This window comes from Drosophila kikkawai, chromosome 3R (assembly GCF_030179895.1).
Source record: "Drosophila kikkawai strain 14028-0561.14 chromosome 3R, DkikHiC1v2, whole genome shotgun sequence".
NCBI lineage: Eukaryota > Metazoa > Arthropoda > Insecta > Diptera > Drosophilidae > Drosophila > Drosophila kikkawai.
This window is the reverse complement of record NC_091731.1, coordinates 13647402-13668344: the sequence shown is the minus strand read 5'-3', so window position 1 is coordinate 13668344 and position 20943 is coordinate 13647402. Positions and strand designations below refer to the sequence as shown.

Genomic DNA, 20943 nt, shown 5'->3' with positions numbered 1-20943 from the left:
GTAAGTTGAAGAATACTGAAACGACAGGGATTTGAGCTATGTTACCCACCTACAAGAGCTCTAGAACATGTAAATAATGCAGCTTACTAGAAAAGAAAAACTTTGAATGAATGCAAAATTAAATAGTTACAAATGTATTTTACTTGTTTAATCAAATGGCACTTAACAAATATATATGGTTTACAAACTATACAATCTAAGACAATTCATTTTCATTTAATATCGTCTCTTTATATGCTAACTTTTGATTTTTGTTCATTTCAATAGGTACACGTTAGTTTAAATACTCTCAGAAGTCATCTCTTTGCCAATCGTTCTACTCTTGTACTCTTGTTGATATATCATTAATTCGTTATTATTATTATTATTTTTTAGATATTTAGTAACAACAAAAGTGTAGGCAATATAAATAGAGTAATAAAGTATTCGGTTTTGTGCGAGTCAGTGATGAACACACCCACACACACGAAAAAAGAATGAACCCGCAGTTTTGGATGTAAAAATTTAGAGTTTTGGCTTGGTAGAAGCATGTTCTAGCTAATTAAGTTATTGAACTTATGCGCAGGTTAATGAGTTATAAATAATTTTGAAACAAAAGGTGTAAAAGTGTCGTCGCTCCGGCTGCTGCTATAACTGAGTGACGCGCACCGTCGGCCGTCGCTTCTTCGAATTGGTGGCTGATAGCTAAAACTATAAGTCTGTAAACGGTCCTCCATCTGCCACGGTGAATTTCGTTGCCAGGACTGACGAGGCAGTTGGAGCTGGAGCTGTACTAGACACGTTAGGTTTCAAGCCGGACGATTGGCTGGCCACCACCTGGGCGCTTAGGTCTTTAACCAATTTTTCAAGGCTACAGTATGGTCAGTGCGGAGGAGAAACCGTCGAAAGAGAAGAACAAAAATGCAGAGAATACGTAAGTGATTTGAGATTAGTCACCGGATTATAATTAATGAATGTGTTAGCTTGAGTGAGATTGCCAGGCATGCGATGAGCGTAAGTGGTGCTTGGTTAGTTTGAGAATTTATAGAACAGAGCATAGACTACACCCACGCAATTATACGCTGATTTGCCTCCTTACGTGCGGCGGCCGCTTCGCTGAGCTCCCGCTTGAGCTGAGCGTGCTCCTTCTTGCGCGGCAACAGTGGCGGCGGCAGCCCCGGGTTAACCTGCTCCGAAATCAGCGCAAAAGTGGGCGGACTTCGGACCGATTGCTGTGGTTGTTGCGGGGGCGTTGATGCGGGCAAGTGCAGGCCATTGCTGCGGGACTCATTGCTTGAGCTGGACAACCGCTTGCTGGCCACCGTTGGCACTTCACTGTCCAGCTCTGCGTGTTCCAGTTGCTCCTCCTCCTCCGCCTCCACCTCGTCATCCTCCTCCAGCGAGTGTGTGGCTTGAGTCGGCGTCTGATGCATAGTTCCGTAGTGCAGGTTAAAGGACTGCGCCCGCCGTGGCCCCTGCACTCCCCCGCCATTCGGGAAGGGCTTGCGCGAACCGCGCGCCCTATCGTTTTCATAGATAATGTCGCGATACGATGAGGCTTGCCGCTGGTTATAGCAACCGGCCAGGGCCTGGCGCAGGTACTTGTTCTCAGCCTCCAGATGTGACAGCCGCTTGTTGGTCTCCTTCCTCTCCAGCCGCAGCTGCATCACGTGGGACTAGCGGGCGAGAACAATGTATTAATTGGTAAACATGACCAGTCTCACTCACCTTCAGATCATCAATATCTCTTAGGATGCGGACATTGCCCTCGTTTAAGGTCCACTGCCGCTCATCAACCATTGACTTGACGCTGGGCGTAGAAAGGATATTAGTATTTCAAGGGCTACTTGCAGAGTCCCACTCCTTACCGACTTAGCATGGCATCTTCGCGTACGCGCGCCGCCTCCTTGACCTCCCGCACCACGTCGGTCATCATGCCGGGTGTGTAGGCACCTGCAAGAAATTGGATTGATTGGAAGTGGAACGCCAAGCTGAAGTAGATTGGAGGTGGAGGTGCCGTGTTCAAGTTTTGTACCTGAATGGAAGGTGGGCGCCGGGCTGTGCGTCCCGCCCAATCCGCCGCCAAACACCATGGGCTGACTTTGTGTGCTTAATCCGCTCAAGCTATCTCTACGGTGCCGCATGCCGCCCAGGCCAGGCCCCGTCCAAACCTGGCTGCTGGCAGCTGCTGCTGCTGCTGGGTGCTTTAAAGCTTCGATATCGACTGTGATTGTAGTGTTTACGAGTGTGCAATATAGAATACATAGAAAGAAGGCCAAGAGTGGACAACAAAGAGACTAAATTAATTGGTAATAGCAATAAACACAAATAAATACGGGAGGAATAGAGAAAGCCATTCATAGCTAAGATACATCTAAGGGAGAGAAGTATTTACAGCAGGGACCGTAATCATCACAAGTTATATTATAGAAATCAAAGGGTAATGTTTATGTCTAGATTTTGTTATATTATTTTTAAAGATGATCATTAGATAAGGGCACAAACAAATATTTAATTTACTAACTATTTTTGATAAAAAAAATGTAAATTTTTCCAAATAATATTTCATATTCTTGTATTATAAAATTTTTGTAAACAAAAATAATTTTCATATTAATTATTTTATTTCTTTTACTCAAATCTAATGATTACCTTTGATGATAATAGAAAAAAAATCATAAATTTAAACGATTTTTATATTTTAAAAATAAAAATAATCATTATTTACGATCCCTGATTTACAGATTGAAGACAAACCTTTTGTTTCATGCAAATTCCTACAGATCTTTGAATTTGTGTCGTGCAATATGTTTATTTGCTCCATTAATGCCGCAAAGAACTTGTTCTGCTGTGACAGATCGCAGCCACTGCCGCCGCTGGCATTGCCATTCCGGCAGTCCGGCGTGTTCTGTCCACTCAACTTGGAATCGTTGGAGTCCGAGGGGTTCAGCAGGCAGGGATCGCTGAACCGAAAACTGCAATTACAGAACGGTAAAGGCGACTATTACAGGCTTACATCCTCTGGCTTACCCTCGGCTAAAATTAGGATTGCTTCCGCTGCCATCTAAAACGTCCGTGGAATTGGGCTCATGCTCGGACCCAGTACCTCCGGCCCCGGCTCCCATCATGTTGACCAAGGGTGGCAGGCTGGCGAACTCCTGGCCACCGTCGCCGCCGCCATAGCCCATGCCCATGCCGTAGCCGTTGAGGCCTTGGGGTGGAAAGAGCATCGGATATCGGTGGCTCAGCGAGCGCGAGTGCTGTTCGAAGAGGAGGTGGGAGGTCAGATTGCTGGGCAAGGCTCACGAAATACGCTTGCCCTAATGGCTCCTACTCACGCGCTGTATCCCCAGGCTGAAGGGCGTGCCCGTGCCCATTCCATATGACTGTGAACGATTGGGAACTTGCTGCTGTTGCTGCTGCAGCTGCTGCTGTTGCTGCTGTAGTTGTTGCTGCTGCATTTGCTGCTGCTGACTCACAAACATTTGCTTGTGAGCGCTGGCTGTGGGCGGTATAAAGTCCAAGAACTCCGAGGATGACGACAATTGGGCATTGGTGGCGTCGCGTAAACAGTTCTCCAGCCAGGCATCCAAATGATCCTTGGAGTAGCTCAAGCCGGATCGGTTAATTTTGTTCACAGCTGCTGGGGTTTCCGCTGTGGCTGTTCCGCTGCGTGACTTGAGTTTCTTGCGTTTGGTGGCATCCAAAGCTGAAAGAAAAGGGAAATGAGAATGTTAGGATTTCGCGATTATGAAAGCCCGTAAATAGCTGATAGCTCAATCCAATAATCAATTGGACTTACACCTCTCCATTTCTAGCTTGATCGAACTGGAGCCTGGCATTGCAAAAACGCAAGTGACTCACGTTGAGCCATCGGAACGTATTGAATTCAAGCCGAGTCAAGTCGACTCGAGACTTTGCCAAGTTATTTCAGCCCACAAATATGTCGCGGGAGCCGCGGTCTCAAAACGAGTTTCTGCGGCTCGGCTGGCTCGTTCGCATTGGTTACTCAGTTGTCGGATTTGTTTTGGTTTCTGCTAAGTAAATATTTGGCTTTGGGCGAAAAACGGCTGTGTCTATGCGACGATTTCCATTTCCCGACAAATAAGTTTACCCAAAACTATTTGAAGTTTGTAAGGGAAATCGGAGAAAGAGTTTGTTTCAAGTGGAAGCCTCCGCTCTCTCTCTATACACTATTTACACTGAGGACTCTGAAGCGGACTCTTTAGGCCTCGGTGGCATTTCATGTTTCCCCCAGGGACGCTTGGTTAAAATTAGCACAGATCGAAGGAAGGACGGCGGTGGTGGTTGCTCTTGGAGGAGTGGCCTGGCTTCGCTTCGATTCATATTATCAGCAGGGATGCCAGGGGCTGGCTATAAATAGCACAACTTCGAATTATAAACGGAAGTCGATCATGGTGGTTGATGTGCTGTGGTCAAGGGCTCTTCGAATGCCCTGGATATCTTATTGGGGTTTTCCCTTTCAGCAGTTTTTTCTTATTTTTTACTGAACTTAAACTGGTATGGTGTATGGGTAATTCTCTGCTGTCGAACGCGAAAAGTATACTCATTCAAATTGAAAAACAAAACATGTGGCATGACTTTATTTTAATTTAAAAAATGTTTAACTTTTAGCTCTTAGACTCTAATCGATTTCGGGCAATTGTTCGTTTTCAAGATAATTACAAAAATGTATGGCATTTGCACGCCACCGTACAGAAATAACGTTTTCAAAAAACAAGTTAAGGCATAGAAATATTTTAAAGCAATCAATTTTAATGTATATTGCATAGATTGATCTTAGTAATGTATCTGGATTAAAAACATTAAGCCGTTTTTTTTTTTGTTAATTATATTTTAATCCTTGCCGCACGCGTGGTTCCTATTTCACCAGATCCCATATACATATTTAAATAAAATAAATAAACATTCTAATCATTCTTCATAAAAATAGAAAATGATTCATATGAGGGTTTAGCTATAGTTTGTAAAGTAAGTACAATATATCTGGGTTCAAGGTTGTATCTTGGTTTCAAGGTTTTAAGTCGGACATTTAAGTAAATGATCATTGTGTTAATTGACAATTGACGTTATTTTACGAAAATTAACATTAACAATAGCGGAATACTAACAAGGAAGTCGAATAATACCGATATACTAACTATATTTACGCCACTCTTACGTCTATAAGCCATTGAGTACATTGTTCCAAATTTAAATTACGTTCACATCACCTAAGTATCGAATTTCAATGCCAGATCGCGTGTATAGATTTCATAACAACCGAAAAAGCGCAATTACATCAATCACTGACCGTGAACACAGGCCTATTTAGAAAAAAGAGTCTCCCGTTTAGTCAAAAAAAGTGATTGGAAAACCTAAATTCCATCATAGAACTAAAACGTTTTGCCAATTTTCAAAAAGGGTTGGGTTTTTAATAGAATTGAATTATGTAAACAAAGAAAAATCCCCTGAAAACATATCTATGCGAATCCTCAAGGTACATATGTACATATATGTATGTTAGGGAAGTCTATCTCTTCAGATATAAATAGTCACCATTTCAATGTGAAAGCGGAAGCAAAAGTGGCATTAATATAAGATAATCAGAGATGATTTACTGTGCGGTCAACTCTATTTATAAACCGTTCCATGCTCAACGTAGAGCTTAGCCATTCATCAAAGAAATGGATCATATCCGCCTCGCCCCGGACCATCAATCAAGAGATCAATCTGTTAAGAGGAGTCCCACATAAACAAGGTGTTTGCTTGGGCGTCACATCGCGTGTCGAACAGTGGCACGTGTGGCAGTGTCGGCGGTGTCGAATTAGCATCGTTTAAGCTCTTTCCACTCCACTTCCTGGCTACGCCAAGGATTCTTACCTCTTTGTGTGCTGGTCGCGCCCACGACGCTGGCGACATTCTTTTGGACGACGACGTTGCCTGGCATCAAGTTTGTGCTGTTGTTAGCAACTGCCATCTCTTCGCCAGTGGATTCCAAGCCTTCGCCGGTACTTCCCCCATTTGGATTCATCTCCATTTGACTTGTGGTCGTCATTTCTTCACGCAAAACGCTCACGTCGCTTCTGTAATGGCAACAAGACAAAGAACTTATTATTTAACGTCGTTTTTCCGTTCCTACGATCCAACCGGCAGTCTACCGTGAAGCACACAAAAAGCACACACAAATGCCAGGGAAGCCGGGGAAGATGTTTGAACTGCACCTTCTTGTGCAGTCAGGGGAGTGAACGAAGAAAGACTGGGCGCTGGGCAGGGAATTGGCTCTGCTGGGAGCAGGCAGCAGAAACATCGAGTTACATGTGCAAAGCCGGAAAACACCTGTCCGTTTTCTCTCCTCTGCAAGCCCTGCCCCTGCTGCGGTGGTGGCAGACCCGCCGCCACTCTCCCGTAGCCGTGGCACTGCACAGCCATTCTTTTCATTTTATTGACGAAAAGTAAACAATCGGTTTATAGACAAATGCCTTTACCCAAGCAAACATTATGTTTTGCATGGGTAAATATATATATGTTATTTTACATATGTTTAGTTTAGTCTGTGCCTGGTCAAGGAGTGCAAGGGGTTCCATAGGGAATCAAAAGTGTGAGCGGTAACTAGGGGCTGCCTGACTGTGCAAAGGAATTGCCAGGACTGACGTGGACTAAAAGTCAGAAGAGTTGAGCTCCTTAAGTGGGAGATTTTTCAAGTTTTGTGTTCAAAAACTTGTTATAAGTGAGCAATTATTAATGAAGTGAGCAATTATTAAGTGAGCAATTATTAATTATTGTCCCAGAATAGCTAGCTTTAATTTTGAGCAGTGTGAAGGTCGTTACGTACAGTTGTTGCCCCGTAAATACATTTTCCCTCTAGGTTTCTCATTCATTAATTCTTTGGGAAAGTTTGAAACATTTGCATGTAATCAAGAGAGTCGTAAGAAAAGTTGAATGCCTGTTTTGTTTTTAATGTTTTGGACCCCATTTACGACAGTGTAATTGCCACTCATATACACTCACACATATGTATATCAATCTCTGGGTTTTATGATACGAAAACACCACGAGCGTGCGTCTTTCAAGAAAATTAACAGAGCGCTGCTACAGTTTAACGCTTCGCTTGCAGCAATTATGCAGGAACAAAGTGCTGGCCACAGTGGCAAGTACATATGCATCGCATTATCTCGTTGTTCTCGGCATAGTTTTTGCTTTTCCCAGTCGGTCCGATCGAATTCACCCAACAGAGAAATAATAAGAAAAAAAGAAGCAGTTCCCAAGGAAAGCTAAGCGCCGCTTGGTCTTTGCTACGCTTGTTACTTGCAGACCTAGAGATACGAGATTCGAGATGATTGTGGGCCGATTACCAAGCCCACTCGAATCAAAAGATACTCTTTTCAATTAATTTAAGCTTTTGTTTGTATTTTTAATTACTCGAAGCAGTTCCAGCTGTTTCATTATATCTTTAAACGCACTTGGCAGACGAAGAGAGCTACCAGTGAGCGGGGAAATGCAAATCAGCAACAGCTTGTTTGGCAATTAACTTCAACTAGTTTCGCATAGATATAAAACAACAAACATCCGTACATAAGATAACCCTACAACCATGGTCATAGCTGTAGGAAATTTGCTCTTCATTTTGTTAATTTTAAACTTTACTTATGTCATTTTGTATATAAATTTAAATGTTTCAGTTTTTCAAAAAGAAAAACTTCATGAGAGTTCATTTTCCTGATGGATGCAAGCTCTACACTTTGCTTGGATATATTTAAATTCGTCCCTAAATTTGTACTTAAGAATTTTAGGTGCAATATATGTTATTATAAAAGAAAGTATACAAAAAAGTGAGGGTTTTTAATATTAAAATAAAAATTAACATTTCACATCAAAAAATTTTCGAATAGAACAAGTATTGTGTATCAAATTATAATCTTTTAAAATATAAAGTTCATATTATTTTAACTTTTCCTGAAAGAAAGTCCAGTCATTGTGGTGTTCTTATACTCTTGACCACATCTGTCTCATGGCAGGCGTATATTTATAGCGGCAAACACCAACGAGCGCCACAGTTACAGGTGCCATAGCCGGGCCTTGGCACTTCGTCGAGTTGAAAGTGAATTGAATTTCTGCCTTTGCCCGGCGCTTGACGAGGCGAAAGGCAAAACATCATTAACGTGAAATGGAAATGTATGCCGACAACAACAACAGCAGAAGCGATGCCAGTATCTGGCGTTTAATTCAATTTCTGATAGAGGGAAAAATGCCTGATATCATTCCCACGATAAGCACGAATGCCGGTGGGAGTATATAGCTTGAGAAATCTACAAGTGGAATTTTATAAATATTTCATTATAAATGAAACAATTTAAACAATTTTCTCCCTGTTTATTTCCAGAACTTGGTGCAAACTTGACCCCTTTCAAGAATGACACAAGCCCAAAAACAAGTCAAAAAGTCAAGGCTGTCGCTGGCAACCAAAGGAGCCTAAGGAAATGAATGACATAAAAAATGTGTTCAGAGTAAACATGAATGCATCTGTGTATAAATAAACTCACTGTAAGCAGTAAAGCTATTCAACAATCTAATCTCGCCCACGCAACTAGAGCCCGCGTAAAATTACTACCTCAAGATACGCTTTACCGTCCGCGTCCGTGACTCCGCTCCCAGTTGAGAGCAGAATGAGAACGACCGCGGCATTGACATCAGTGCAGAGTTTCACTGCCGACTGCTGCTTAGTGCCCCTGAAATCTTGCCAGCAAGGTGAGACCGCCGAGCCCGTCAAAAAAAAAAAAGAAAACAAACTGAGACGCTCACTGCTGGCAATCCATTTTTGGCCCAAGTTCTTGGCTCTTGATGCGCATGCCGCACAGATGAGGGGCATTCACAGAATGGGTTACTTGCTAGGTGGGAAAATTGATGAACACTAAGAGAAATTAGATCTTTTTTGAGAGGATATCAGACATAAAAACGTGCTCTTAATAACATTATACTATGTACGATAAGCGAAATATGAGATATGTTTCTTATATAGAAAATCTATAAGATCTTTTTCTGTGGAAATCTAACAAATATTTTTAAATCTCTTATATAACCACGATATAAATTTGTATTTGATATTTGAAACTCCAAATAAAAAGATACAATATACATTATTATATACTCAAAAAAGTTTAATAAAAACAATTTAAAATTAAAATTAACTATATAAAGTTTTCGAAACTCGGACTACATTATTGAGCAATACATTTTGCAGAGAAATTTGAGAAATTTTCAAGGTATTCTTTAGTTATAATGGTTCCTGACAATTTATGTATAAATTTTCCAGATAAAGATCATTCAGGAGGATTTTGATCACGTTTAGATATTATATAATTCTTCGAAACTAAACAAGAATGTGGCTATTAAATAACCATTGGTAGTTTGATACAATATTCATTGGATCCATCAGGATCAATGGATTTCCAAGATAATAAAAGGAAGGAAACTAGGTATTTATTTAAGATTCTTTCTTTGAAATGAAATGCTGGTCAAGGGATATACTTTTTTAACAACATTTTGATCATTCAAAAGATATAACTTTTTGATAATATAATTCCATAGGAACAGTCCAAAATAAAGTGTTTTTTTTTTAGTAAAACAAGAACCAATAAAATAGATATTAGATATTTCTTTCGGTGCGACAGCTAATGAAGTTTGAGCGTGCAAACTGCCTGTGGTTGGGAGGGAGGGTCGCGCGGTAGGAGCCTAGGCAGTCGCAGTCGGTTCACCCAAAATGTAGCATCCGCTAACCGGTTTTACTTCACTCTCGAAACCCCAGAGACGGCCTGTGTATTGACCTTTTCCATTCAACAAATTCAAATGACACCAATAAAAACAAAGCAGCAAAGACGGAGACGAAGACGAAGACGAGGATGGCAATGGCGATGGAGACGCCATGCCCGGCGGAGTCACCGGACGCGATCAATGACTAAGTGCACGCGCGGAGGAGCGAGTCGATTGGCTTGGTTTGTTGACCCGGGCCGGAGAGCACTCCATGTACCAGCTGTGCGAGATGGGTGCGGAGACTACACCCTCTCTCCCCCGCCGCCTGGCCGGTCACATGCTCCGTTTGGTCAGGCAATGGCAACGGCAACGGCACGGGTGTGGGAAACACGCCTATCGAGTTTCCCAAACCCAGTGCTGTGTCTGGGGAGCGAAAATGAAAAGCGAAATGGTTGCAGATGACGTCGTCGAATCGGCTTTGCCGTCTTGCAGCGGCTTCCCAAGGTTTCCCCCGAGTCACACTGAGCTGAGTTTCCACCGTTAATTACCGGAGTTGCTGTTGCTGCAGCCCGAATTCCGTAGCCGCTTGGAGCGGCCCACTAAGCACTGTTTACGCGGGTTCGATGCTAATTAGCTGCTGCTCGTAACTGCCCGTAGCTCCAAAAGCATCTCAAATCCGCGCACACACACACTCACACACACTCGCGCACAGATAGGCACTCACACCAGCGCACTGGCAGTGGCATTGGCGATTTCAAATTCTTTTGCGTCACGCTCGGCTATTGAATTGTATCGAGTTTTTGGGGGGTGAAGGTGGGGGCGGGGCGGGGCGTTGGCGGTTTGTTGTTGTTGTTGTTGCGGTTTCGCATTCGCGTCAAATGGCCCGCGTTTTAGCAATTGCTAACTTTGCAGTTTGAACAGTAACCGACAGAAACCGCGAGCGTATTTTCACACACAACCTTTCACTTTGACGAACGAACATCAGCTGTTTCTAAATGCGAAATGCCACTATCGATACAATATATCGATAATTATAGAAAATGCGATATATCGCGGTACATTTTGCACCGTTATTTTGCATTCGATATATTGTACTTGTATCGTACCGGATATCAACATTTTTCAACACTAGGGAAAAATAGGCCTTTTTTGAATGAAAAATTTGGCAAAATATTTTATATGAACATTTATTTAAATAAAGGAATATTAAAAAAATATATGTATATATTTATATTAATTTATCGACGAGTAGAATATACTTTATGAAGTATAATAAATAATAAATATATATAAAAATTAATTTGTTTAACCTATACATATAATTATATTAAAAGAAACTTTTATTTTCTAAAAAGCTTTAAGACGAATACAATATTAATATAATTTATTATTTATCGTATTATTTTAATAATACTCGTTTTTTTTTTGGCCATCCTAATATGCACTCTAAATACCAAATACTTTCTCCATGTACTATTAAAATGAGTTTAATATTTCCATCAATTTTGGCTGGACAAAATAATAGGTGTATAGATACCACTGGGCCCGGGGTGGAGGAGGATCCTTCTTGAGATACACCACCGGCCGAAAAAATAAGTTTGTGCGTATGATGTTTGTTTCAAGTCCTATAAAATTTGTTCAAAAAACTTAATGAAAAAACCCACTTAATTTTTAGTTTTCGTACTTATTCCAGATAATAAGAATAACTTTCAAAAGAATTTTACATTCATATTTATCCAAAAAGCATGATTATTTGTGCCTATTTATTCTAGCATTATTTGCCGCATTTATTCTACCAAGAAGCCTGTGGCAAGATAGTACTAGACACTGAGACCAAGTTTTTTCAGCAAACCTTCCAAATTTTTAAATATATTGGTTTCAATTCGACGTTTTAAGTTTCCCCATATTCATAATTTTCTCTTGTTTTTAGTAATACTTCTATTCTATATCGTATGTATATATGTATTTGTGCGCGTCACGTCTTTATAAGATTAATATTATTTTGAAAATAATATTGCTTTTCCAGTGTGTCCTTAAAAATATTTACAACTTGCTTTTGAGTAACTTAATGTTTAACTTCAAGAAGTAATAGAATATTATACTCAATAAATATGGAATAACAAAATTAAAGTAGTTTTCTTTTTGAGCAACTTTTAAGTTATTTTCTGAAAGGAAAATAAATATTATAAGCTTTTCGGGTAAGATTTAAGTAGTATTCTGAAAATAAAATAAATATTATAAGCAACAGTTGTTACTGCAATGCATCTGTCAGAGCGGAGCTTTCCCGAGCGCTTTATGTACACACCATATTGGGGGGTTGGAGGGATTAAGCTCGCCAGTGCTCGGGAGTCGAGGCAGTTTTCCCCATCGACTGTACGGGCAGCTGCTCTGATCGCAGTGGAAATCTATAAATCCCGTGTCCAATCCTAGTTTTTATTTATTAGCAGCCCGCTGTCCGCTCCAGACGGGAGTTACCACACGCAGTTAACCGAACACAACGCCGCGAAACCGCAGGAGTGACTTTAAAAGGCTTAATTATTTTATTTATGATTTTGTTGCGGAACTTTTTCGGTGATAATCTTAATCTTAATCAAGACTTAGAAAGTCTTTGAAAATCAAATTCGGATTCTGGAGAGGACCAGGCAGCGTTATAAATTAAAAGGCAGTTACTCATTGGCTGCGACTCGGAGCCATTCATTGTCCTGCGAAAAATCGATTTCGGTTATCCTGCGCCATTGTGCTGTCATATCCCGAGCTTTTGCTTTCGCTTTCGTTTTGGCTGTCGCTTTTGCTTTCACACTGAAGTGAAAACAAAAACGATTGGCGCCTGCTCCTGGCGCAATGAGGTCCTTGTAGAAGAGCGCTGGACAAGCCACGATTTCTCGCATGAGCCAAGATGATTGTTACGTCCACGTCTGGCCTGGATAGCACTCCCACATTGGGTACGCCTCCCCCTTACCTCACCCCCTATCTGTATTTCACTTTTTTTTACCTGTTCCTGTTCCTTTGGTAGGCACCGTTGAGGTGACCACACTTTTGGGCGCCTTCTTCGGCGTTCTGGTGCTGCTGCTCCTGCTGTTCCTGTACATCAGTCGCAAGTGCTGTTTCCACTACCGCCATGCCATCAACTGTTGCGACGAGCGTCACTTGGCTGCCAAGTGCGTGCAAAAGATCAGTGAGTATATATCCCATTTCTGACCGGGACCTGGACTAACCTTAGATGCAACTTTGCAGCGCGCAAGCGGCGCTACGAGAACACCAGCTCTGATTCCGAGGAGGACATCCTCCGCCGGCTGCGCTGGCACCAGCAGCATCAGCTGGGCGGCGGGGAGAAATCCGGCGGGAGCTATGGCATGGGGCTCAGCCAGGCGAATCCGCTGACGGGTCACAGTTTCAATTACCATCAGGCCGGCGCTGACCTGCAGCGTGTGACCGTGACCCGTGACCCGCTGGCCATCGCCGAGAGGGGCAAGGTCGGCATCCCCTCGTCGCACAGCGAGTGCAGCTCGAATGACTCCATGGAGGCATCGGTTGACAGTCACACGGGCATCTTGACAACGGGCGACAGCAAGGGTGAGCATGACCAGCGTCGCGGTAGATGGGGTAACCAAATTAATGGCGACATCTTGACAGCTTCTTACCCGTTGGCCACTTCGTTCCGGAATCCGTATGCGGAGCATCGGGCCAAGACCCAGGCACTCAGGTATCAGCACAGGGTCGAGGTGGTGCGGCCACCCAAGTTTGACAAGGAGCGGGATAATGTGGTGGTGGTGCCGCCTTTGGCTGGCAGTAACATCAATAATAACAACAACAACTCGAATGCCACCAACAACAATAATACCAACAACAGCACCAACAGCAACAACAACAGCAATAACAACAACAACAACAACGATGACGTAAGTTCTAAACAAACTGGGAATCCCCCATTAGGGATTATTAGTCAATTAGAATCAGAGGGGTGGAGTCATTATATCCTTTGGAGGAACAAAGGAGATCAATTCTACACTATAGCTAGTAAATTAATCACTCACTAACCTCATTATAGTTACTAAATTTGTAAATGATTATTATTAAATCGGTTTTGATTGCTTAATATTTGTACGTACCATATGGGTTCTGAATAATTAATAGCTGTTTCAGAATGCAGGAAACATTTTTGAGTCCCCCACTCGCTCATTATTTAAGTGTTAAGGGGGTCTTCTCATTGGGCAACTTTTTTTTCGATTTTTTTTTTTTTGCATTTAATTATAGCTTGGGATGGTGTGTATATGTCCCCAAAAGGATTTTTAGAAATTCGAAATACTTTAGAAGATACAGCCTTTTTTGTGAAGCAAGATCTATGCAAAATGAGCTTTTTTCAAACTTCAAACGCGTTTATCTCGAAACCACGTTTTTCGAACTGGCGGCCATGATATCTCCAGTTCAACTGAACCGATTTTCATGAAACAAAGTGGAATCGCCGCAGAATTGTCACCATTTTCGGCTGACGGAACAGATTTTTTTTTAAATTTTTTTTTCTATTTTTTTTTTACACTAAACTAAAAAAAAAACGACCGAAATCAAATTTTTTTTTTTTGAATGGCCGCCATTTTGTTTTAAAAATTTAAAAAAAAAATCTGTTCCGTCAGCCGAAAATGACATCTATTCTGATTATAACCCCGTTTTTATTTTTCATTTCGGACGCTCTGGAGACCCTGAATCGTGGCCGCCAGGACGACACCTTTTTTTTCGACCACCAAGTTTGAAGTCTCATTACTCTTTGAACAACCCTCGTATCGAGGCAAGAACAACTTTTTTAGTTACTTTGAACATTTTTGAATACAATAAATAAAAAAAGTTTTCAATTATTCTTTGCGTTTTCAAATAAGAATTTTTTTAAAAAGGGTCCAAAAAACGGCTTTTGAATGAGAAGACCCCCTTAAATATAAAATAATAAGGGGATGTCCATTTGTTTACCTTTTTGTGGTATTATTAAGATGTATGGTTTATTTAAAAATTTTAATTGACTAGAAAATAATACATTTGGGCTACAGATTTCTCTTTCCATTGGAAATATATATATTTTTTTTTTTACTTATAATATATTTTAAAATATAATTTAAAATTGATATTAAATTTACACTAGGATCTGTGAACAGCTTAAGGAAGACCTTAGATCTTAATAAATAAAATCCTTGCAGTATCACATAACTTACCATCAATGAAAGGGTATTCTACCGGCTTATCCAATAAAATCGTCTTTAGGTTACCTGTAAAATTAGTAAAGAATATATTATATATTTTTTTTAATTTTTTTTTAAATTCTTTCGAACTTATATTAGAAAAACTTACATATACTAGAACTTATTAGAGACGTAAAAAGATTGACATTATAAGGAAATGCTTACATTTTAATATAGTTTTCTTTTTAAGTACGCCCAAGGTCTTGGGCATCTATTTTAATATTTTTTTAAATTAGTTAATATCGAATCCAAAAATAGTTCTCTATTAAGCTTTACCTCTGAGACCTAACCCATATATTTTCACTTCTCCCAGGAACCCCTTTTCGACACCAGTGACCTGCGATCCATCCGATCGGACGACATTCTAGTGGTCGGCGGCGATTCGAAGGCGGCGTCTGCCCCGCGTGGCCCCATCGAGCTGGAGCTATCGTTGCTGTACGATGCACCAATGCGGAAGATGACGGTGCACGTGATGCAGGCGAGGAGTCTGCCGCCGCTGGCCAGCGGACAGCCGACGCACACACAGGTGCGCATGCTGATGCTGCCGAACAAGAAGCAGAAGCACAAGACCAAGATCCGCAGCGGCGAGAACCCGCAGTACATGGAGAGTTTCCTGCTGCATCGCGTCAACCCGGAGGATGTGAACAACATGGGCCTGCGCGTCCGCCTGTACGGATGCGAGCGTCTGCGCAAGGAGCGGCTGATTGGCGAGGCCTATGTGAGCTTCGCCACCGTGGACCTGGAGCTGGAGACGAACCTGTGGCTGCCGCTGGAGCCGCGCAACAACTCCTCTGTGCTGGGCTCAACCAGTGACCTGTTGAGCCTTGCCCGATCAGAGAGCGCCGGCTCCACATCGTCCATGCAGCACGGCGGCGTCTCGGAGCTGCTGCTCGGCCTTAGCTACAACGGCGTGACCGGGCGTCTAAGTGTGGAGATCATCAAGGGCAGCCAGTTCCGCAGCTTGTCGCTGAACAAGGCGCCGGACACGTATGTGAAGATGGTGATGGTCAGCAGCATCGGGCAGGAGATCTCCCGGGCCAAGACCTCCGTGCGACGAGGCCAGCCCAATCCTCTGTTTAAGGAGACGTTCGCCTTTCAGGTGGCGCTTTTCCAACTCAACGACGTCACGCTGATGATATCTGTGTACGCCAAGCGGCACATGAAGAAGAACGAGATGGTCGGTTGGTTCAGCCTCGGGTTGAACTCATCCGGATCCGCGGAGGTTGCCCACTGGGCGGACGTGTGCGAGATGCCCAAGGGCGAGATGCTCGCCCGCTGGCACGTGCTGGTGGACTCCTGATTCGAGCAGCTGGGCCAGTCCTCGGGACGCAGCAGCAAGGCCCTCCGCAAGCTGGGCCTAGCTGCGTTCAAGGACCGGTCCGGCGAGAAAACGGCATCAAAGGAGTCGCATCCGGACGACGACGAAGGCGGCGATCAATTCCCTGCAGACAATGCGGTTGCAGTCGATATTGAGCCGGGCCTGGAGCTCGACTTTGTCTAGATCAGCATGTCTGGACTCTGTCTGGAGCGATCAGTGTTTGTGATTTGTTTTTACGAGGGGCGACGTACGCGACGCACCCGAACCAGGGTGAGACCGACCGGCTCAGCTCGGTCGGATCATCCGCTCGATCTGGGCCAAACTGGGCCACAAAAAATATTTGTAATTTGGAAACCATTTGGCACACGTCTCCTCAAGAGAGAGACGTGGAAAAAAAAGAAGAAAAACTCAAAAACAGAACCTAGAATATCGAAATTTTATACGCAATGGCACTTTGAGGTGCATCCAAGTACTTAACTTATTACTCGAAATTTGAAATTTATGATTGTTTGTGATAAAAGGAATATACTATATATGAATAACCGGCGGACGGTGAGTGGAATTTTTGTAATTAAAAACCTTTCTGCATTCTTATCTTCAAATATTAAGCCCAAAAAATGTCTTTTAAGACTAGCACTTTTTTAATACCAACAAAATATGAAAAGCAAAGAGAATATTGAAGATAAATAGGAACAATTGTAGTTGATACAAACATATAGACATCTCATACCTGCAAACTAACATAACTAACTACCTTGTGATTTGTGAGCAAGAGCCATCGCATCATGACCCTACATGAGCATGTTCCAGAGCAGGGGGAGAAGATACAAACATAAATATCGGTACCTTAGAATTCAAACGCACAAAGATCTATTGTACAAGCGAAGGGCAGTTGAGGAGCAGCTACAGAAGATGCTACAGTTGATGAAGAAACAATTGGATTCCCTCAGAGAGTAGGGAGGCAGAGATTTTACTAGAGCCCAGTTGGGCCGGCAGGTTTTGGAGTTGGCTTGGAGAGACGCTAGAGAGTCGCCAGGAACGGTGTTTATGCATACATAAGTATAACTTATACACGAGAAATGAAAAGCTTTAATAAATATCGGAACTAATTTATTTTTTAATTCAAGTTAAATCAAAGAACCCAAAAACTACGCATATTAAGCCACACTGCAGTGCTCATCGTCGTGCAGCAAGGAACTTAGTATTCATTTTTACGTACAACATATGGATGTGTACTATTTTGTATTGCATAGTATTTATATCTTTTAACAAATCTGTATGTTTTGAGTGTCGAATATTGTGTGTGTTTGTTCGTTCGTTGTTACAACAAATGCGATGATGATATATAAGCCTAAATCTACTTACAAACCCACTTTGGATGGAGCGACTGCTGGGTGACTAATCCACTAATCGAGGGCACTAAACGAGACAGTATTACACAGTTCCAGAACTTAAGCGGGAGTCCCAAAGTGCGGACTAAATGTCAAGTATTTCAGACTCTCTCCTCCTCCCTCCATACAAATTGAAAGCGAACAAAGTGATTATTTTTTGTGAAACAGATTACATATTTCTACTCTTCAATTTAAAAAACAATTCAATTGTCATTGTTGATTATCAAAATATTAATTTTAATATTACATAATAATTGCCACTTAAAGAATAAACCAATATTATATAAAACAAACGACCTTTACAGCCTATCACTACGTCCTTAATCTTAGCAGTGGGAGACTCTACTCTGCTCTATTTTCTACGTTTCCGCCTCACCTTCCTGGCGTTCCCTGAGTAGTTGTCCTCGTCGTCACTGTCCGTGGCTGGCTCCTGGGCGTCCTTGGAGCTGGTACTTGGACCGGATTGAGCATCCCACTCTTTACGCAGCTCACTCAGCATGCCTGGGGTGAGGAGACCCTGGGCGAGCAGCCGCTCGGTGAGCCGACCCCGCGATGAGCTGGGCAGGCGTGGCTCCTTGACATGGGTGATGGTGCGGCGCATTGGGTAGCTCGGCACATCCCCGCCCTCCTGGCTGGCCTCGGTGTTCTTGAGCAGGCGAGTTATTTGGAAGACGCCCTGCTGTATGATCTCGTCCAGTTCCTTCTGAGCCTCGCGCACATGCGCCGCCTCGGGAAAGAGATCCATAAACCGGTAGCTGCAAGGAAGTAATATTTTTACATTTTGATATAACAAAGTTAACAAAACTTTAGATATATTATACCTCAACCATAGATACAGATCCATCACATCAAATACGGCCTCCAGGTGCACCAAATCTAAAATGGTCTTGGGCAGCTTGAACGGCCAGCCACAGTTCCTCTTGACAAAGTCAAAAGTGATGGGTTCGTTACGGCTGTACTGCCGGGCTATTTTCAGAAACATGGAGCACACGAAAGGCATCTTGCGGTTAATGGGGGCGCAGCAGAAGACGTAGCGTGCGCGCAGTGGCAGCGGCACATGCTGTATCATCTCGGCCAGGAACTTGAAGTCCTCGATGTTGCACATAAAGTACAGCGAGTCGTCCACCGTGCAGAGGTTCACGAATATGTCCATCAGGTTGCTCAGCGACGAGTTGGGCAGGTGATAAGCGTACAGCTCTATCTGATCGGCTGTGGGATGCAGGCCGGCCTGCTTCAGCGGCTCTGGGGTCTGGGCCAGAATACGCTGCAGAGTTTGCAAGTCCTCGGACTTGAAGGTGGTCACATAACCGTGCTCCCACTGGGTGCGGAAGCGGCCTGCTCTGCCTGCTATCTGAAGGGCCGACGACACGGAAATGGTGTCGATTTCACGCTCTCCCCGCTCATTCATCGTGGGCTTGACCAGGGAATAGAATATGATACGCCGAATGCTCCTGCAAAAGAAATTGGAGTTGAAGCAGACTGAGCTATGGATTAATTATTGTTTCTCTTACAGATTTAGGCCCATGCCAATGGCGTCTGTGGCTACCATCACCTTGCAGCTATTGGCGGGATCATTGAACTTGGCAGCCTGGGCGAGCTTGGTGCCAGGAGGCAGGCCTCCGTATATAACGGCTACCTCCTTGCCCCTGAAAGAATCGATCGTGAAATGGCTTTCGAATGACTTGGTTTCCTCGACTCACCTGGCCTCGATTTCCCTGGAGACCGTGTATATATCATGCTTGCTAAAGCACACAATGCAGTCGCCGGGTACCACGTTGTCCAACGACCCCAGAGCCGAGCTTTCCACCGTTAGCTCGGTTAGACGATCGTAGCGCCGCACTTCTACTGTCTCTCCGGTAGTTTCGCATATCTTCTCCAGCAGCTCCAGGGAGCCGGCCTCTCCGCAAACATGCACTTCCTCTGCGATAAGACCTAGGAATGCCCGAGTCCAGGCCCAGCCCCGCTGCGGGTCACGGATCTGCTGTATCTCATCAATAACAGCCACCTCATCTGTAAGAAGGAATAATGTTGAACATCTCCTAAGACAGACAGGATGCCAGGACTTACAAGGCGTGTTGACCGATGTCATTTCCACGGTGCATGCCACATGGTTGGCGGGCGAGCCTTCGCCGATGCCGAACTTGCGCTCCTCGCCAGTGACCAAGTCGCAGGGAGTGCCCCGTTCGTTGGCCTTGTTGTACACCTCGGTGGCCAGCAGCTTGAGGGGCCCGCAGTAGACACCAGAACTAGCCGTCAGGTATCGCTCCATGGCGTGATAGGTCTTGCCGGAATTGGTGGGTCCCGCATGGAAGACGATCTTGCGGGTGATGGCCCGGGCGTTGGTATACCAGTTGGCGGGTTGGCGCAGATCCGAGATCTTCTTCAGATCATCCATGCAGTCCAGGTGGGGAAACACGGTCTTTGCGTGGCGCAGGAAGTAGGGGAAAATGTCATCAATGTGCCCCGCTCCCTGGGTAATATCGCTAAAGACTATGTGCAGGTCCACGGGTAGGTTGTCCGCCTCGATGCAGTAGCGTCGAAACGAGCCAAAGGCCTGCTGCTGGAGATAGGCTTTGAGAAGAGATAACAGAGTCCAGGTGAGAGACAAAGTGGAGGGCAAAACAAGGAAATCACTTACCGTCAAGTCCGTTTTCGCTGCACAGCGACTTGATTTCTCGGCGCTGCGTGAACTTGTTAAGGATCTTCAGCAGCTCAGACTTCTCCAGCTTGCCTACCAGCTCGGAGCCCACGTCCTCGGCGTCGGCATTGGCCTGCACCTGTACCGGCTTGAACAGAGCGGACACGTTCACGTTCGCCTCCTGCTTTTTCCGGGAGAGCAGCATTGCCGCCCGGTGGAGCTGTCGCACGTCTGTCACGGTCCCCAGGCACGGCCGCCGGCCCAGTAGGCTGATGCAGCGCCTACAGTTCTGCATGGCTCCTCGAGCTACGGAGAAACCAACGCGGTTTTAATTCACCAAATATGCGAAAATAAACTATTTGAATCCCACGTTTTCGCTCTGATATAACACATTGCACAGCTGAGGCATTTCACTGAGCGGCGTTGCCAGATAACGCAATTTCGGAGGGTTACAGTAACGTCCTAAATATAGAGCCCACTGTATATATTTTGAATTTTTTCTTTTCTTTAAAAAATATATATTTTTTTTATACTTTATTTTCATTAAAAAATATATATTTTCTTAAATTATTATTTTTTTGTAATTCCCAATATCGTTCTAAATATAGAACCAACTGTATTTTTTTTTTATTTTTTCTTTTC

General features: G+C 43.5%; 3 protein-coding genes across 6 annotated transcripts; 1 reads left to right on the top strand and 2 right to left on the bottom strand.

The window, feature by feature from the left end:
* Positions 1-123: 123 nt before the first annotated feature.
* On the bottom strand, positions 124-10703 carry LOC108084575 (uncharacterized). 3 transcript variants are annotated; one of them, XM_017180846.2, is made up of 10 exons: positions 10278-10703; positions 5863-6065; positions 3318-3688; positions 3010-3239; positions 2737-2954; positions 2015-2203; positions 1848-1932; positions 1708-1789; positions 1051-1655; positions 124-850 (listed from the first exon to the last, which is right to left on the bottom strand). In XM_017180846.2, the coding sequence occupies exons 2-10, from the start codon at positions 6035-6037 to the stop codon at positions 691-693; spliced, it is 2115 nt and encodes a 704-aa protein (XP_017036335.1). In that variant the 5' UTR covers positions 6038-6065; positions 10278-10703; the 3' UTR covers positions 124-690. The 3 variants fall into 3 exon arrangements, with proteins under 3 accessions (XP_017036335.1, XP_017036337.1, XP_017036338.1); XM_017180848.2 differs by having other exon boundaries at positions 1079-1655; XM_017180849.2 differs by lacking the exon at positions 2015-2203.
* A 1385-nt stretch (positions 10704-12088) lies between these two features.
* Syt14 (Synaptotagmin 14) lies at positions 12089-17799 on the top strand. Its single transcript, XM_017180897.3, has 5 exons — positions 12089-12671; positions 12743-12904; positions 12964-13302; positions 13363-13628; positions 15268-17799. The coding sequence occupies exons 1-5, from the start codon at positions 12626-12628 to the stop codon at positions 16252-16254; spliced, it is 1800 nt and encodes a 599-aa protein (XP_017036386.1). The 5' UTR covers positions 12089-12625; the 3' UTR covers positions 16255-17799.
* Suv3 (Suv3 helicase) lies at positions 14893-20695 on the bottom strand. 2 transcript variants are annotated; one of them, XM_070286391.1, is made up of 7 exons: positions 20302-20695; positions 19731-20234; positions 19364-19673; positions 19175-19309; positions 18485-19114; positions 18040-18418; positions 14893-14981 (listed from the first exon to the last, which is right to left on the bottom strand). In XM_070286391.1, the coding sequence occupies exons 1-7, from the start codon at positions 20594-20596 to the stop codon at positions 14973-14975; spliced, it is 2262 nt and encodes a 753-aa protein (XP_070142492.1). In that variant the 5' UTR covers positions 20597-20695; the 3' UTR covers positions 14893-14972. The 2 variants fall into 2 exon arrangements, with proteins under 2 accessions (XP_070142492.1, XP_070142491.1); XM_070286390.1 differs by lacking the exon at positions 14893-14981 and having other exon boundaries at positions 17884-18418.
* Positions 20696-20943: the final 248 nt, after the last annotated feature.

Excerpts from the sequence above, each read along its gene's own strand:
- LOC108084575 (XM_017180846.2), bottom strand. The coding sequence starts at position 6,037 with ATGACGACCACAAGTCAAATGGAGATGAATCCAAATGGGGGAAGTACC. Across the intron at positions 3,240-3,317 it reads TCAGCCTGGGGATACAGCGC|CACTCGCGCTCGCTGAGCCA; the intron begins GTGAGTAGGAGC and ends CTCTTCGAACAG. Across the intron at positions 2,955-3,009 it reads AATCCTAATTTTAGCCGAGG|TTTTCGGTTCAGCGATCCCT; the intron begins GTAAGCCAGAGG and ends CTGTAATTGCAG.
- Syt14 (XM_017180897.3), top strand. The coding sequence starts at position 12,626 with ATGATTGTTACGTCCACGTCTGGCCTGGATAGCACTCCCACATTGG. Across the intron at positions 12,672-12,742 it reads GGATAGCACTCCCACATTGG|GCACCGTTGAGGTGACCACA; the intron begins GTACGCCTCCCC and ends TTCCTTTGGTAG. Across the intron at positions 13,303-13,362 it reads GACAACGGGCGACAGCAAGG|CTTCTTACCCGTTGGCCACT; the intron begins GTGAGCATGACC and ends ACATCTTGACAG.
- Suv3 (XM_070286390.1), bottom strand. The coding sequence starts at position 20,596 with ATGCAGAACTGTAGGCGCTGCATCAGCCTACTGGGCCGGCGGCCGTGC. Across the intron at positions 20,235-20,301 it reads CAGCGAAAACGGACTTGACG|CCTATCTCCAGCAGCAGGCC; the intron begins GTAAGTGATTTC and ends CTCTTCTCAAAG. Across the intron at positions 19,310-19,363 it reads TCCAGGGAAATCGAGGCCAG|GGGCAAGGAGGTAGCCGTTA; the intron begins GTGAGTCGAGGA and ends CGATTCTTTCAG.